Here is a 16,696-nt window from a genome sequence, read left to right as displayed (position 1 = left end):
GTGTGTGTCAGTATTTACAGGGGGCCCCGGGCGTGTGTCAGTATTTACAGGGGGTCCCCGGGGGAGTGTGTCAGTATTTACAGGGAGTCCCCGGGAGTGTGTCAGTATTTACAGGGAGTCCCCGGGAGTGTGTCTGTATTTACAGGGGTCCCTGGGAGTGTGTCAGTATTTACAGGGAGTCCCCGGGAGTGTGTCAGTATTTACAGGGAGTCCCCGGGAGTGTGTCAGTATTTACAGGGGGTCCCCGGGGGAGTGTGTCAGTATTTACAGGGAGTCCCCGGGAGTGTGTCTGTATTTACAGGGGTCCCTGGGAGTGTGTCAGTATTTACAGGGAGTCCCCGGGAGTGTGTCAGTATTTACAGGGGGTCCCCGGGAGTGTATCAGTATTTACAGGGGGTCCCCGGGAGTGTGTCAGTATTTACAGGGGGGTCCCCGGAATGTGTCAGTATTTACAGGGGGTCCCCGGGAGTGTGTCAGTATTTACAGGGGGGTCCCCGGGAGTGTGTCAGTATTTACAGGGGGTCCCCGGGAGTGTGTCAGTATTTACAGGGGGTCCCCGGGAGTGTGTCAGTATTTACAGGGGGTCCCCGGGAGTGTGTCAGTATTTACAGGGAGTCCCCGGGAGTGTGTCAGTATTTACAGGGGGCCCCGGGAGTGTGTCTGTATTTACAGGGGGTCCCCGGGAGTGTGTCAGTATTTACAGGGGTCCCCGGGAGTGTGTCAGTATTTACAGGGGGCCCCGGGAGTGTGTCAGTATTTACAGGGGGTCCCTGGGAGTGTGTCAGTATTTACAGGGGCTCCCTGGGAGTGTGTCAGTATTTACAGGGAGTCCCCGGGAGTGTGTCAGTATTTACAGGGGGTCCCCGGGAGTGTATCAGTATTTAAAGGGGGTCCCCGGGAGTGTGTCAGTATTTACAGGGGGGTCCCCGGAATGTGTCAGTATTTACAGGGGGTCCCCGGGAGTGTGTCAGTATTTACAGGGGGGTCCCCGGGAGTGCGTCAGTATTTACAGGGGGTCCCCGGGAGTGCGTCAGTATTTACAGGGGGTCCCCGGGAGTGCGTCAGTATTTACAGGGAGTCCCCGGGAGTGCGTCAGTATTTACAGGGGCTCCCCGGGAGTGCGTCAGTATTTACAGGGGGTCCCCGGGAATGTGTCAGTATTTACAGGGGGTCCCCGGGAGTGTGTCAGTATTTACAGGGGTCCCCGGGAGTGTGTCGGTATTTACAGGGAGTCCCCGGGAGTGTGTCGGTATTTACAGGGGGTCCCCGGGAGTGTGTCGGTATTTACAGGGAGTCCCCGGGAGTGTGTCGGTATTTACAGGGGGTCCCCGGGAGTGTGTCGGTATTTACAGGGGTCCCCGGGAGTGTGTCGGTATTTACAGGGGGTCCCCGGGAGTGTGTCGGTATTTACAGGGGGTCCCCGGGAGTGTGTCGGTATTTACAGGGAGTCCCCGGGAGTGTGTCAGTATTTACAGGGAGTCCCCGGGAGTGTGTCGGTATTTACAGGGGGTCCCCGGGAGTGTGTCAGTATTTACAGGGAGTCCCCGGGAGTGTGTCGGTATTTACAGGGGGTCCCCGGGAGTGTGTCAGTATTTACAGGGAGTCCCCGGGAGTGTGTCAGTATTTACAGGGAGTCCCCGGGAGTGTGTCAGTATTTACAGGGAGTCCCCGGGAGTGTGTCAGTATTTACAGGGAGTCCCCGGGAGTGTGTCAGTATTTACAGGGGGGTCCCCGGAATGTGTCAGTATTTACAGGGGGTCCCCGGGAGTGTGTCAGTATTTACAGGGGGGTCCCCGGGAGTGTGTCAGTATTTACAGGGGGTCCCCGGGAGTGTGTCAGTATTTACAGGGAGTCCCCGGGAGTGTGTCAGTATTTACAGGGGGTCCCCGGGAGTGTGTCAGTATTTACAGGGAGTCCCCGGGAGTGTGTCAGTATTTACAGGGGGTCCCCGGGACTGTGTCAGTATTTACAGGGGGTCCCCGGGAATGTGTCAGTATTTACAGGGGGTCCCCGGGAGTGTGTCAGTATTTACAGGGGTCCCCGGGAGTGTGTCAGTATTTACAGGGGGTCCCCGGGAGTGTGTCAGTATTTACAGGGGGTCCCCGGGAGTGTGTCAGTATTTACAGGGGGTCCCCGGGAGTGTGTCAGTATTTACAGGGGGTCCCCGGGAGTGTGTCAGTATTTACAGGGGGTCCCCGGCAGTGTGTCAGTATTTACAGGGGGTCCCCGGGAGTGTGTCAGTATTTACAGGGGGTCCCCGGGAGTGTGTCAGTATTTACAGGGGGTCCCCGGGAATGCGTCAGTATTTACAGGGGGTCCCCGGGAGTGCGTCAGTATTTACAGGGGGGTCCCCGGGAGTGCGTCAGTATTTACAGGGGGTCCCCGGGAGTGTGTCAGTATTTACAGGGGGTCCCCGGGAGTGTGTCAGTATTTACAGGGGTCCCCGGGAGTGTGTCAGTATTTACAGAGGGTCCCCGGGAGTGCGTCAGTATTTACAGGGGGTCCCCGGGAGTGCGTCAGTATTTACAGGGGGTCCCCGCGAGTGCGTCAGTATTTACAGGGGGTCCCCGGGAATGTGTCAGTATTTACAGGGGGTCCCCGGGAGTGTGTCAGTATTTACAGGGGTCCCCGGGAGTGTGTCGGTATTTACAGGGAGTCCCCGGGAGTGTGTCGGTATTTACAGGGGGTCCCCGGGAGTGTGACGGTATTTACAGGGAGTCCCCGGGAGTGTGTCGGTATTTACAGGGGGTCCCCGGGAGTGTGTCGGTATTTACAGGGGTCCCCGGGAGTGTGTCGGTATTTACAGGGGGTCCCCGGGAGTGTGTCGGTATTTACAGGGAGTCCCCGGGAGTGTGTCAGTATTTACAGGGGGTCCCCGGGAGTGTGTCGATATGTGGTGGGAGACCCCAATCCAGAAATGTTTGAACAGAAAGAAAGAAAGAACTTGCATTGATATAGCATCTTTCACAACCTCAGGTTATCCTAAAGCGATTTACAGCCAATTAAATTTTTTTTTTGAAGTGTAGTCACAATTACTGTAATGTACGAAACACGGGAACCAATTTGCACAGCAAGATCCCACAAACAGAAATGTGACAATGACCAGATCAGCTGTTTTTTGCTGATGTTGCTTGAGGGATAAATATTGGTCAGGAAACTGAACAGAACTCCCTGCTCTTCTTAGAAATAGTGCCGTACGATCTTTTTCGTTCACCTGAGAGGGCAGACGGGGACTCGGTTTAACAACTCATCCGAAAGACAGCATCTCCGACAGTGCAGCACTCCCTCAGTACTGCCCCTCCGACAGTGCAGCACTCCCTCAGCACTGCCCCTCCGACAGTGCGGCGCTCCCTCAGTACTGCCCCTCCGACAGTGCAGCGCTCCCTCAGTACTGCCCCTCCGACAGTGCGGCGCTCCCTCAGTACTGCCCCTCCGACAGTGCGGCGCTCCCTCAGTACTGCCCCTCCGACAGTGCAGCACTCCCTCAGTACTGCCCCTCCGACAGTGCGGCGCTCCCTCAGTACTGCCCCTCCGACAGTGCGGCGCTCCCTCAGTGCTGCCCCTCCGACAGTGCGGCGCTCCCTCAGTACTGCCCCTCCGACAGTGCGGCGCTCCCTCAGTACTGCCCCTCCGACAGTGCGGCGCTCCCTCTGTACTGCCCCTCCGACAGTGCGGCGCTCCCTCAGTACTGCCCCTCCGACAGTGCGGCGCTCCCTCAGTACTGCCCCTCCGACAGTGCGGCGCTCCCTCAGTACTGCCCCTCCGACAGTGCGGCGCTCCCTCAGTACTGCCCTCCGACAGTGCGGCGCTCCCTCAGTACTGCCCCTCCGACAGTGCAACACTTCCTGAGTACTGAACTGGGCGGGTCAGCCTGGATTTGGGGCTTACGTCTCTGGAGATGGGCTCGAACCCACGACCTTCTGACTGAGAGGTGAGAGTGCTGTCCATTGAGCCATGGCTGACACTGTAGTAAATAGCACAGGGCTATTTGTCATGGGGAGTGGGCAGGGAACCCATCGTCCACTCAGGCACTTGCCAGCATGAGCCAGTGGACCGTGGCTGGAGCAGGAGCCCAGGCTGATTTTTCCCCTCCCTATCCCAGGGGTCTGAGGCCAGGTCTAGCAATCCAACGCTGCCCCGACCAGGATCCGCTCATTCAGCACCATTTCACGATACGTTTATGGAGCAGTGTCATTTAATTTTCTTTTACTGCATCCAGGTGAAGAGGAAGAGGACGCTGATGAAGCCAATCCCTTCTCCTTTAAGGAGTTTGTCAAGATCAAAAGTCGATCAACAGCAAACGGGAAAGAGCTGAAAAACAAGACACGTCAGGAGCCGAAGGTGCTGAACAGCCCACACGCTCAGAGCAACGACGTACACTTATACAGTGCCTTTAACATAGTCAAAAACATGATGCCAAGAGGTTGTTTCCCCCTGGCTGGAGAGTCTAGAACCAGGGGTCAGTCTCAGGATAAGGGGTCGGCCATTTAGGACTGAGATGAGGAGGAATTTCTTCACTCAGAGGGTTGTGAAGCTTTGGAATTCTCTCCCCCAGAGGCTGTGGAGGCTGAGTCATTGAGTATATTCAAGGCTGAGATCGATAGATTTTTAGACTCTCGGGGAATCGAGGGATATAGAGATCAGGCGGGAAAGTGGAATTGAATGGCGGAGGAGGCTCGAGGGGCCGAATGGCCTACTCCTCTTATTTCTTGTGTTCTTCTGTCCCAATGCGCTTCACAGGAGCGATTATCAAGCAAAACTTGACAACGAGCCACATGGGGAGATATTAGGACAGGTGGGTCGGTTTTAAGGAACGATTTAAAGGAGGACAGAGAGGCGGAGAGGTTTAGGGAGGGAATTCCAGAGCTCGGGGCCCCGGCAGCTGAAGGTCCGGCCGCCAATAGTGGAGCGATGGAAATCGGGGATGGTCGAGGCCAGAATTGGAGGAGCGCAGAGATCTCACCGTGGGGGTGGGCAGGGGAGTGCAGGGGGTAGCTGTTGTAGGGCTTGAGGAGGTTTAGCAGTAACTTTCAAAAGGGAATTGGAGAAATACTTGAAAAAGATATTTGCGAGGCTCTGGGCAAAGAGCGGGGGAGTGGGACTAATTGGAGAGCTCGACCAAAGAGCCGGCACAGGCATGATGGGCCGAATGGCCTCCTGTGCGGTAAATTCTATGATTCTAACTAGTCGTACTGTAATTATTGAAGTTGATGCCCCTGTATTGGTCGTCGAACTGATCTACAACGCTAACCATTTTAGTTTTTTAATCAATAGACGCAAATCCTCGGGAATGTGACTGATTCTATGTGACCGCTTTTATTTTCTGCAAGTTCCGCTTTTGGTGTTTTTTCACTTGCCTGTCCATCCCTTTTCCCCGCAGAACTCCACAGGAATTCCCTTTGATGTGGGTGTGACTACCCCCAAAGGACTGAGCCTGAGTCTGAATTTTCCGGAGCGCTATTTCCCAGATCCGACGGCCCACAGTCCTTCGCTGGATGAGGAGGATGACGACTGGAGTGAAACCTACCAACCCGCCGTTATCGAGGCCGCTCACGAGTTCAGCTTCTCCGACTCGCTTCACGGGGTGTCCTACGCTCCGCTGACCCTGAGCCCCGCCGAGCTTCCGCAGGACAGCGGCCAGTATGCATCGTCTGAGTGGCAAGTGGACGAGGAGGAGGAGGAGGAGGGAGAGGAGGAGGAGGATTATATCGAAGGGGACACGGCCTCACAACTCGGGCCCCCTTGCAACGAGCATGACCCTCCGACGGATCATTTCGACTTGGTCGGGGAAGTCCTCTATCAAAGTCAGCTCTTGAGCAATGAGAAGGTAAGTTCAAGCAAAAGCAAAATACTGCGGATGCTGGAAATATGAATTAAAAACAGAAAACGCTGGACAGCACTCGGCCGGTCGGGCAGCATCTGTGCAGAGAGAGAAACCGAGTCAACGTTTCAGCTCGATGATCTTCCGTCAGAACTGGAAGAAGTTCGAGAGTTGAAAGTTTTTAAGCAAGTACAGAGGCAGGGAAAGCGGGGGGTGGAAGTAAAGAAGTAAAGAACAAAAGGGACGGTCTGTGGGAGGGTGGAGGGCAGGAGAGATGAAATGGCCATGGTGCAAGGCGAGAGGGGATAGTCAGGGGACAATAAAGAAACAAAAGATAGGTCCAGAGGAGGTGTAACTGGTTATAGCAGAACCACTACAACAACAGCAACATGCATTTATATAGCACCTTTAACACAGCAAAACGTCCCAAGGCGCTTCACAGGACAATATCAGACAGAATTTGACACCGAGCCACATAAGGAGATATCAGGACAGGTGACCAAAAGCTCGGTCAAAGAGGTCGGTTTTAAGGAGCGTCTTAAAGGAGGAGAGAGAGGCGGAGAGGTTTAGGGAGGGAATTCCAGAGCTCGGGGCCCCGGCAGCTGAAGGCACGGCCGCCATTGGTGGAGATTATAATCGGGATGCTCAAGAGGCCGGAATTGGAGGAGCGCAGAGATCTCGGGAGGTTGTGGGGCTGGAGGAGGTTACAGAGATAGGGAGAGGCGAGGCCGTGGAGGGATTTGAACACCTGGATGAGAATTTTAAAATCGAGGCGTTGCCGGACCGGGAGCCAGTGTAGGTCAGTGAGCACAGGGGGTGATGGGTGAACGGGACTGGGTGCGAGTTAGCACACGGGGCAGTGAGCACAGGGGGTGAGTTAGGACACGGGGCAGTGAGCACAGGGGGTGATGGGTGAACGGGACTGGGTGCGAGTTAGGACACGGGGCGGTGAGCACAGGGGGTGATGGGTGAACGGGACTGGGTGCGAGTTAGGACACGGGGCGGTGAGCACGGGGTAATGGGTGAACGGGACTGGGTGCGAGTTAGGACACGGGGCAGTGAGCACAGGGGGTGTTGGTGAACGGGACTGAGTGTGAGTTAGAACACGGGGCAGTGAGCACAGGGGGTGATGGGTGAACGGGACTGGGTGTGAGTTAGGACACGGGGCAGTGAGCACGGGATGATGGGTGAACGGGACTGGGTGTGAGTTAGGACACGGGGCAGTGAGCACAGGGGGGTGATGGGTGAACAGGACTGGGTGTGAGTTAGGACACGGGGCAGTGAGCACAGGGGGTGATGGGTGAACGGGACTGGGTGTGAGTTAGGACACGGGGCAGTGAGCACGGTGGGTGATGGTTGAACAGGACTGGGTGCGAGTTAGGACACGGGGCAGTGAGCACAGGGGGTGATGGGTGAACGGGACTGGGTGTGACTTAGGACACGGGGCAGTGAGCACAGGGGGTGATGGGTGAACGGGACTCGGTGTGAGTTAGGACACGGGGCAGTGAGCACGGGGTGAGTTAGGACACGGGGCAGTGAGCACAGGGGGTGATGGGTGAACGGGACTGGGTGTGAGGACATGGGGCAGTGAGCACAGGGGGTGATGGGTGAACGGGACTGGGTGTGAGTTAGGACACGGGGCAGTGAGCACAGGGTGAGGGGTAAACGGGACTCGGTGTGAGTTAGGACACGGGGCAGTGAGCACGGGGTGAGGGGTGAACGGGACTCGGTGTGAGTTAGGACACGGGGCAGTGAGCACGGGGTGAGTTAGGACACGGGGCAGTGAGCACAGGGGGTGATGGGTGAACGGGACTGGGTGTGAGTTAGGACACGGGGCAGTGAGCACAGGGAGTGATGGGTGAACCGGACTGGGTGTGAGTTAGGACACGGGGCAGTGAGCACAGGGGGTGATGGGTGAACGGCACTGGGTGTGAGTTAGGACACGGGGCAGTGAGCACAGGGGGTGATGGGTGAACGGGACTGGGTGTGAGTTAGGACACGGGGCAGTGAGCACAGGGGGTGATGGGTGAACGGCACTGGGTGTGAGTTAGGACACGGGGCAGTGAGCACAGGGGGTGATGGGTGAACGGGACTGGGTGTGAGTTAGGACACGGGGCAGTGAGCACGGGCTGATGGGTGAACGGGACTGGGTGTGAGTTAGGACACGGGGCAGTGAGCACGGGGTGAACGGGACTGGGTGTGAGTTAGGACACGGGGCAGTGAGCACGGGGTGAACGGGACTGGGTGTGAGTTAGGACACGGGGCAGTGAGCACAGGGGGTGATGGGTGAACGGAACTGGGTGTGAGTTAGGACACAGGGCAGTGAGCACAGGGGGTGATGGGTGAACGGGACTGGGTGTGTGTTAGGACACGGGGCAGTGAGCACAGGGGGTGATGGGTGAACGGGACTGGGTGTGAGTTAGGACACGGGGCAGTGAGCACAGGGGGTCATGGGTGAACGGGACTGGGTGTGAGTTAGGACACGGGGCAGTGAGCACAGGGGGTGATGGGTGAACGGGATTGGGTGTGAGTTAGGACACGGGGCAGTGAGCACAGGGGGTGATGGGTGAACGGGACTGGGTGTGAGTTAGGACACGGGGCAGTGAGCACAGGGGGTGATGGGTGAACGGGACTGGGTGCGAGTTAGGACACGGGGCAGTGAGCACGGGGTGATGGGTGAACGGGACTGGGTGTGAGTTAGGACACGGGGCAGTGAGCACAGGGGGTGATGGGTGAACGGGACTGGGTGTGAGTTAGGACACGGGGCAGTGAGCACGGGGTGATGGGTGAACGGGACTGGATGCGAGTTAGGACACGGGGCAGTGAGCACGGGGTGATGGGTGAACGGGACTGGGTGTGAGTTAGGACACGGGGCAGTGAGCACGGGGTGATGGGTGAACGGGACTGGGTGTGAGTTAGGACACGGGGCAGTGAGCGCAGGGAGTGATGGGTGAACGGGACTGGGTGTGAGTTAGGACACGGGGCAGTGAGCACAGGGGGTGATGGGTGAACGGGACTGGGTGTGATTTAGGACACGGAGCAGTGAGCACAGGGGGTGATGGGTGAACGGGACTGGGTGTGAGTTAGGACACGGGGCAGTGAGCACAGGGGGTGATGGGTGAACGGGACTGGGTGTGAGTTAGGACACGGGGCAGTGAGCACAGGGGTGAGGGGTGAACGGGACTGGGGGCGAGTTAGGACACGGGGCAGTGAGCACAGGGGGTGATGGGTGAACGGGACTGGGTGTGAGTTAGGACACGGGGCAGTGAGCACAGGGGGTGATGGGTGAACGGGACTGGGTGTGAGTTAGGACACGGGGCAGTGAGCACGGGGTGATGGGTGAACGGGACTGGGTGTGAGTTAGGACACGGGGCAGTGAGCACGGGGTGATGGGTGAACGGGACTGGGTGTGAGTTAGGACACGGGGCAGTGAGCACGGGGTGATGGGTGAACGGGACTGGGTGTGAGTTAGGACACGGGGCAGTGAGCACAGGGGGTGATGGGTGAACGGGGCTCGGTGTGAGTTAGGACACGGGGCAGTGAGCACAGAGGGTGATGGGTGAACGGGACTGGGTGTGAGTTAGGACACGGGGCAGTGAGCACAGGGGGTGATGGGTGAACGGGACTGGGTGTGAGTTAGGACACGGGGCAGTGAGCACAGGGGGTGATGGGTGAACGGGGCTCGGTGTGAGTTAGGACACGGGCAGTGAGCACAGGGGGTGATGGGTGAACGGGACTGGGTGTGAGTTAGGACACGGGGCAGTGAGCACAGGGGGTGAGGGGTGAACGGGACTGGGTGTGAGTTAGGACACGGGGCAGTGAGCACAGGGGGTGATGGGTGAACGGGACTGGGTGTGAGTTAGGACACGGGGCAGTGAGCACGGGCTGATGGGTGAACGGGACTGGGTGTGAGTTAGGACACGGGGCAGTGAGCACGGGGTGAACGGGACTGGGTGTGAGTTAGGACACGGGGCAGTGAGCACGGGGTGAACGGGACTGGGTGTGAGTTAGGACACGGGGCAGTGAGCACAGGGGGTGATGGGTGAACGGAACTGGGTGTGTGTTAGGACACGGGGCAGTGAGCACAGGGGGTGATGGGTGAACGGGACTGGGTGTGTGTTAGGACACGGGGCAGTGAGCACAGGGGGTGATGGGTGAACGGGACTGGGTGTGAGTTAGGACACGGGGCAGTGAGCACAGGGGGTGATGGGTGAACGGGATTGGGTGTGAGTTAGGACACGGGGCAGTGAGCACAGGGGGTGATGGGTGAACGGGACTGGGTGTGAGTTAGGACACGGGGCAGTGAGCACAGGGGGTGATGGGTGAACGGGACTGGGTGTGAGTTAGGACACGGGGCAGTGAGCACAGGGGGGGATGGGTGAACGGGACTGGGTGTGAGTTAGGACACGGGGCAGTGAGCACAGGGGGTGATGGGTGAACGGGACTGGGTGTGAGTTAGGACACGGGGCAGTGAGCACAGGGGGTGATGGGTGAACAGGACTGGGTGCGAGTTAGGACACGGGGCAGTGACCACAGGGGGTGATGGGTGAACGGGACTGGGTGTGAGTTAGGACACGGGGCAGTGAGCACAGGGGGTGATGGGTGAACGGGACTGGGTGTGAGTTAGGACACGGGGCAGTGAGCACAGGGGGTGATGGGTGAACGGGACTCGGTGCGAGTTAGGACACGGGGCAGTGAGCACAGGGGGTGATGGGTGAACGGGACTGGGTGTGAGTTAGGACACGGGGCAGTGAGCACAGGGGGTGATGGGTGAACGGGACTGGGTGTGAGTTAGGACACGGGGCAGTGAGCACAGGGGGTGATGGGTGAACGGGACTGGGTGCGAGTTAGGACACGGGGCAGTGAGCACGGGGTGATGGGTGAACGGGACTGGGTGTGAGTTAGGACACGGGGCAGTGAGCACAGGGGGTGATGGGTGAACGGGACTGGGTGTGAGTTAGGACACGGGGTAGTGAGCACAGGGGGTGATGGGTGAACGGGACTGGGTGTGAGTTAGGACACGGGGCAGTGAGCACAGGGGGTGATGGGTGAACGGGACTGGGTGTGAGTTAGGACACGGGGTAGTGAGCACAGGGGGTGATGGGTGAATGGGACTGGGTGTGAGTTAGGACACGGGGCAGTGAGCACAGGGGGTGATGGGTGAACGGGACTGGGTGTGAGTTAGGACACGGGGCAGTGAGCACAGGGGGTGATGGGTGAACGGGACTGGGTGCGAGTTAGGACACGGGGCAGTGAGCACAGGGGGTGATGGGTGAACGGGACTGGGTGTGAGTTAGGACACGGGGCAGTGAGCACAGGGGGTGATGGGTGAACGGGACTGGGTGTGAGTTAGGACACGGGGCAGTGAGCACGGGGTGATGGGTGAACGGGACTGGATGCGAGTTAGGACACGGGGCAGTGAGCACGGGGTGATGGGTGAACGGGACTGGGTGTGAGTTAGGACACGGGGCAGTGAGCACGGGGTGATGGGTGAACGGGACTGGGTGTGAGTTAGGACACGGGGCAGTGAGCACAGGGGGTGATGGGTGAACGGGACTGGGTGCGAGTTAGGACACGGGGCAGTGAGCACAGGGGGTGATGGGTGAACGGGACTGGGTGTGATTTAGGACACGGAGCAGTGAGCACAGGGGTGAGGGGTGAACGGGACTGGGTGCGAGTTAGGACACGGGGCAGTGAGCACAGGGGGTGATGGGTGAACGGGACTGGGTGTGATTTAGGACACGTAGCAGTGAGCACAGGGGTGAGGGGTGAACGGGACTGGGGGCGAGTTAGGACACGGGGCAGTGAGCACAGGGGGTGATGGGTGAACGGGACTGGGTGTGAGTTAGGACACGGGGCAGTGAGCACGGGGTGATGGGTGAACGGGACTGGGTGTGAGTTAGGACACGGGGCAGTGAGCACGGGGTGATGGGTGAACGGGACTGGGTGTGAGTTAGGACACGGGGCAGTGAGCACAGGGGGTGATGGGTGAACGGGGCTCGGTGTGAGTTAGGACACGGGGCAGTGAGCACAGAGGGTGATGGGTGAACGGGACTGGGTGTGAGTTAGGACACGGGGCAGTGAGCACAGGGGGTGATGGGTGAACGGGACTGGGTGTGAGTTAGGACACGGGGCAGTGAGCACAGGGGGTGATGGGTGAACGGGACTGGGTGAGAGTTAGGACACGGGGCAGTGAGCACAGGGGGTGATGGGTGAACGGGACTGGGTGTGAGTTAGGACACGGGGCAGTGAGCACAGGGGGTGATGGGTGAACGGGACTGGGTGTGAGTTAGGACACGGGGCAGTGAGCACAGGGGGTGATGGGTGAACGGGGCTCGGTGTGAGTTAGGACACGGGCAGTGAGCACAGGGGGTGATGGGTGAACGGGACTGGGTGTGAGTTAGGACACGGGGCAGTGAGCACAGGCGGTGAGGGGTGAACGGGACTGGGTGTGAGTTAGGACACGGGGCAGTGAGCACAGGGGGTGATGGGTGAACGGGACTGGGTGTGAGTTAGGACACGGGGCAGTGAGCACAGGGGGTGATGGGTGAACGGGACTGGGTGTGAGTTAGGACACGGGGCAGTGAGCACGGGGTGATGGGTGAACGGGACTGGGTGTGAGTTAGGACACGGGGCAGTGAGCACAGGGGGTGATGGGTGAACGGGACTGGGTGTGAGTTAGGACACGGGGCAGTGAGCACAGGGGGTGATGGGTGAACGGGGCTTGGTGTGAGTTAGGACACGGGGCAGTGAGCACAGGGGGTGAAGGGTGAACGGGACTGGGTGTGAGTTAGGACACGGGGCAGTGAGCACAGGGGGTGATGGGTGAACGGGACTGGGTGTGAGTTAGGACACGGGGCAGTGAGCACAGTGGGTGATGGGTGAACGGGACTGGGTGTGAGTTAGGACACGGGGCAGTGAGCACAGGGTGATGGGTGAACGGGACTGGGTGTGAGTTAGGACACGGGGCAGTGAGCACGGGGTGATGGGTGAACGGGACTGGGTGTGAGTTAGGACACGGGGCAGTGAGCACGGGGGTTGATGGGTGAACGGGACTGGGTGTGAGTTAGGACACGGGGCAGTGAGCACAGGGTGATGGGTGAACGGGACTGGGTGTGAGTTAGGACACGGGGCAGTGAGCACGGGGTGATGGGTGAACGGGACTGGGTGTGAGTTAGGACACGGGGCAGTGAGCACGGGGGTTGATGGGTGAACGGGACTGGGTGTGAGTTAGGACACGGGGCAGTGAGCACAGAGGGTGATGGGTGAACGGGACTGGGTGTGAGTTAGGACACGGGGCAGTGAGCACAGGGGGTGATGGGTGAACGGGACTGGGTGTGAGTTAGGACACGGGGCAGTGAGCACAGGGGGTGATGGGTGAACGGGGCTCGGTGTGAGTTAGGACACGGGCAGTGAGCACAGGGGGTGATGGGTGAACGGGACTGGGTGTGAGTTAGGACACGGGGCAGTGAGCACAGGGGTTGATGGGTGAACAGGACTGGGTGTGAGTTAGGACACGGGGCAGTGAGCACGGGGGGTGATGGGTGAACGGGAGTCGGTGCGAGTTAGGACACGGGGCAGTGAGCACAGGGGGTGATGGGTGAACAGGACTGGGTGTGAGTTAGGACACGGGGCAGTGAGCACAGGGGGGGATGGGTGAACGGGACTGGGTGTGAGTTAGGACACGGGGCAGTGAGCACAGGGGGTGAGGGGTGAACGGGACTGGGTGTGAGTTAGGACACGGGCAGTGAGCACAGGGGGTGATGGGTGAACGGGACTGGGTGTGAGTTAGGACACGGGGCAGTGAGCACAGGGGGTGATGGGTGAACGGGACTGGGTGTGAGTTAGGACACGGGGCAGTGAGCACAGGGGGGGATGGGTGAACGGGACTGGGTGTGAGTTAGGACACGGGGCAGTGAGCACAGGGGGTGATGGGTGAACGGGACTGGGTGTGAGTTAGGACACGGGGCAGTGAGCACAGGGGGTGATGGGTGAACAGGACTGGGTGCGAGTTAGGACACGGGGCAGTGACCACAGGGGGTGATGGGTGAACGGGACTGGGTGTGAGTTAGGACACGGGGCAGTGAGCACAGGGGGTGATGGGTGAACGGGACTGGGTGTGAGTTAGGACACGGGGCAGTGAGCACAGGGGGTGATGGGTGAACGGGACTCGGTGCGAGTTAGGACACGGGGCAGTGAGCACAGGGGGTGATGGGTGAACGGGACTGGGTGTGAGTTAGGACACGGGGCAGTGAGCACAGGGGGTGATGGGTGAACGGGACTGGGTGTGAGTTAGGACACGGGGCAGTGAGCACAGGGGGTGATGGGTGAACGGGACTGGGTGCGAGTTAGGACACGGGGCAGTGAGCACGGGGGTGATGGGTGAACGGGACTGGGTGTGAGTTAGGACACGGGGCAGTGAGCACAGGGGGTGATGGGTGAACGGGACTGGGTGTGAGTTAGGACACGGGGTAGTGAGCACAGGGGGTGATGGGTGAACGGGACTGGGTGTGAGTTAGGACACGGGGCAGTGAGCACAGGGGGTGATGGGTGAACGGGACTGGGTGTGAGTTAGGACACGGGGCAGTGAGCACAGGGGGTGATGGGTGAACGGGACTGGGTGTGAGTTAGGACACGGGGCAGTGAGCACGGGGTGATGGGTGAACGGGACTGGGTGTGAGTTAGGACACGGGGCAGTGAGCACAGGGGGTGGTGGGCGAACGGGACTGGGTGTGAGTTAGGATACGGGGCAGTGAGCACGGGGGGTGATGGGTGAACGGGAGTCGGTGCGAGTTAGGACACGGGGCAGTGAGCACAGGGGGTGATGGGTGAACGGGACTGGGTGTGAGTTAGGACACGGGGCAGTGAGCACAGGGGGTGGTGGGTGAACGGGACTGGGTGTGAGTTAGGACACGGGGCAGTGAGCACAGGGGGTGATGGGTGAACGGGACTGGGTGTGAGTTAGGACACGGGGCAGTGAGCACAGGGGGTGATGGGTGAACGGGACTGGGTGTGAGTTAGGACACGGGGCAGTGAGCACAGGGGGTGGTGGGTGAACGGGACTGGGTGTGAGTTAGGACACGGGGCAGTGAGCACAGTGGGTGATGGGTGAACGGGACTGGGTGTGAGTTAGGACACGGGGCAGTGAGCACAGGGGGTGATGGGTGAACGGGACTGGGTGTGAGTTAGGACACGGGGCAGTGAGCACGGGGGGTGATGGGTGAACAGGACTGGGTGTGAGTTAGGACACGGGGCAGTGAGCACAGGGGATGATGGGTGAACGGGACTGGGTGTGAGTTAGGACACGGGGCAGTGAGCACGGGGGGTGATGGGTGAACAGGACTGGGTGTGAGTTAGGACACGGGGCAGTGAGCACAGGGGGTGATGGGTGAACGGGACTGGGTGCGAGTTAGGACACGGGGCAGCGAGCACAGGGGGTGATGGGTGAACGGGACTGGGTGTGAGTTAGGACACGGGGCAGTGAGCACGGGGGGTGATGGTGAACGGGAGTCGGTGCGAGTTAGGACATGGCAGCAGAGGTTTGGATGAGCTGGGGTTTATGGAGGGTGGAAGACGGTAGGCCGGCCTGGGCAGCGTTGGAATAGTCGAGTGCGGAGGTAAGAAAGGCACGGATATCTCCCGGGGCAGGAGACATTTGGAATAACTCTCGTTCCTCTTTCAGCTGAAAGAAGAAAATGCTCTGCTCCGAAAACAAATGAAGGAAGCAAAGCAAGTGGCACAGGAGCACGTGAAGAGGTATGAAGAGCTTGGCTTACGAGTTTTGAAAAGGGATCAAAAGCGGATGCGACATGATTGGGACATGGATCATAACGAGGAGTAATCTGTTCTCGCTTTTCTTTCCCCCTGCAATGTTCTCTGGGAACCATCTTCCCTCTCCGGAGCTGTGTTTTATTCTAGTTCCCCTTAATGAACTGCTGGGGGTTGGAGGGAGGGGCTTGGACACTGACCTTTCACCTACGCAGTCCAGCTTCAAATTCAGCCCCGACCGATTGGGTGAAGCTCTGTCACGTGTCAGCTGTCGTGGTGCCACAGGAAATGCGCCTGGGCAAAACCACTCCTGTGCTGAGTAGCCGCCTCACTCAGAGGGGCCACAGAATGGCTGGTGTGAGAAGAACACATGCCTCACTGGGGGGGTGGGGGAGGGGGGTGGCGGGGAGGAGTGGGGGGGTTAAGCGGGGAGTGGGGGCTAACAGGGGGGGTAGGGGGGTGGTGGGGAGGAGTGGGGGGGTAGGGGGGTGTGGCTGGTGTTCTGAAGGCGAGAATTATTTTTCGGGCGGACAGGATGCACCACTCACCTGGAAGGGCACAAAGAGAGACATAAACGGGGGATCTCTGGGTATTTGTGACACTGAGTGTCCTCTGGTCACTTCGCTAGGACCAGGAGGCTGGAGGAGGAGCTGGAGAGAAGGAAAATCAAAGAGGAGAAGGAGACACGAGCATTGGAAACAATGGTTCAGCAAGTGGAAGAGAACCTGCAACTGATGACGGTAAGAGAGAGGGGGGCGAGCCGGTGAGAGAGGGGGGCGAGCCGGTGAGAGAGGGGGGCGAGCCGGTGAGAGAGAGGGGGGCGAGCCGGTGAGAGAGAGGGGGGCGAGCCGGTGAGAGAGAGGGGGGGCGACCGGTGAGAACTCCCTCAAACAGCAATGTGATAATGACTGGATAATCTGGGTTTTTTTTATGTGATGTTGTTTTGAGGGATATATATCGCCCAGGACACCAGGAGAACTCCCCAACTCCTCTTCAAAATAGTGCCGTGGGATCTTTTACACCCACCTGAGAGGGCAGACGGGGCTTCAGTTGAACATCTCATCCGAAAAGCAGTACCTCCGACAGTGCAGCACTCCCTCAGTACTG

The 16,696-nt window shown here is 59.2% G+C and overlaps 1 protein-coding gene across 1 annotated transcript in view; it reads left to right on the top strand.

Annotated features, from left to right (window-relative positions):
- The window catches only part of entr1 (endosome associated trafficking regulator 1), a 43,084-nt gene extending 26,725 nt beyond the window's left edge, over positions 1-16,359 (top strand). The window contains exons 2-5 of the mRNA XM_085965128.1: positions 4,123-4,341; positions 5,381-5,827; positions 15,504-15,577; positions 16,218-16,359. Of these exons, the coding sequence (XP_085821254.1) occupies positions 4,123-4,341; positions 5,381-5,827; positions 15,504-15,577; positions 16,218-16,356 (879 nt within the window). The 3' untranslated portion in view covers positions 16,357-16,359. The remainder of the gene's footprint in view (positions 1-4,122; positions 4,342-5,380; positions 5,828-15,503; positions 15,578-16,217) is intronic.
- The last annotated feature ends 337 nt before the right edge of the window (positions 16,360-16,696 follow it).

Source organism: Somniosus microcephalus, chromosome 23 (genome assembly GCF_052327205.1).
Source record: "Somniosus microcephalus isolate GS21.2 chromosome 23, FLI_Smic_1.0, whole genome shotgun sequence".
Taxonomy (NCBI): domain Eukaryota; kingdom Metazoa; phylum Chordata; class Chondrichthyes; order Squaliformes; family Somniosidae; genus Somniosus; species Somniosus microcephalus.
Note: the sequence above shows the minus strand (reverse complement) of the source record. Positions and strands in the feature narration are given on the sequence as shown.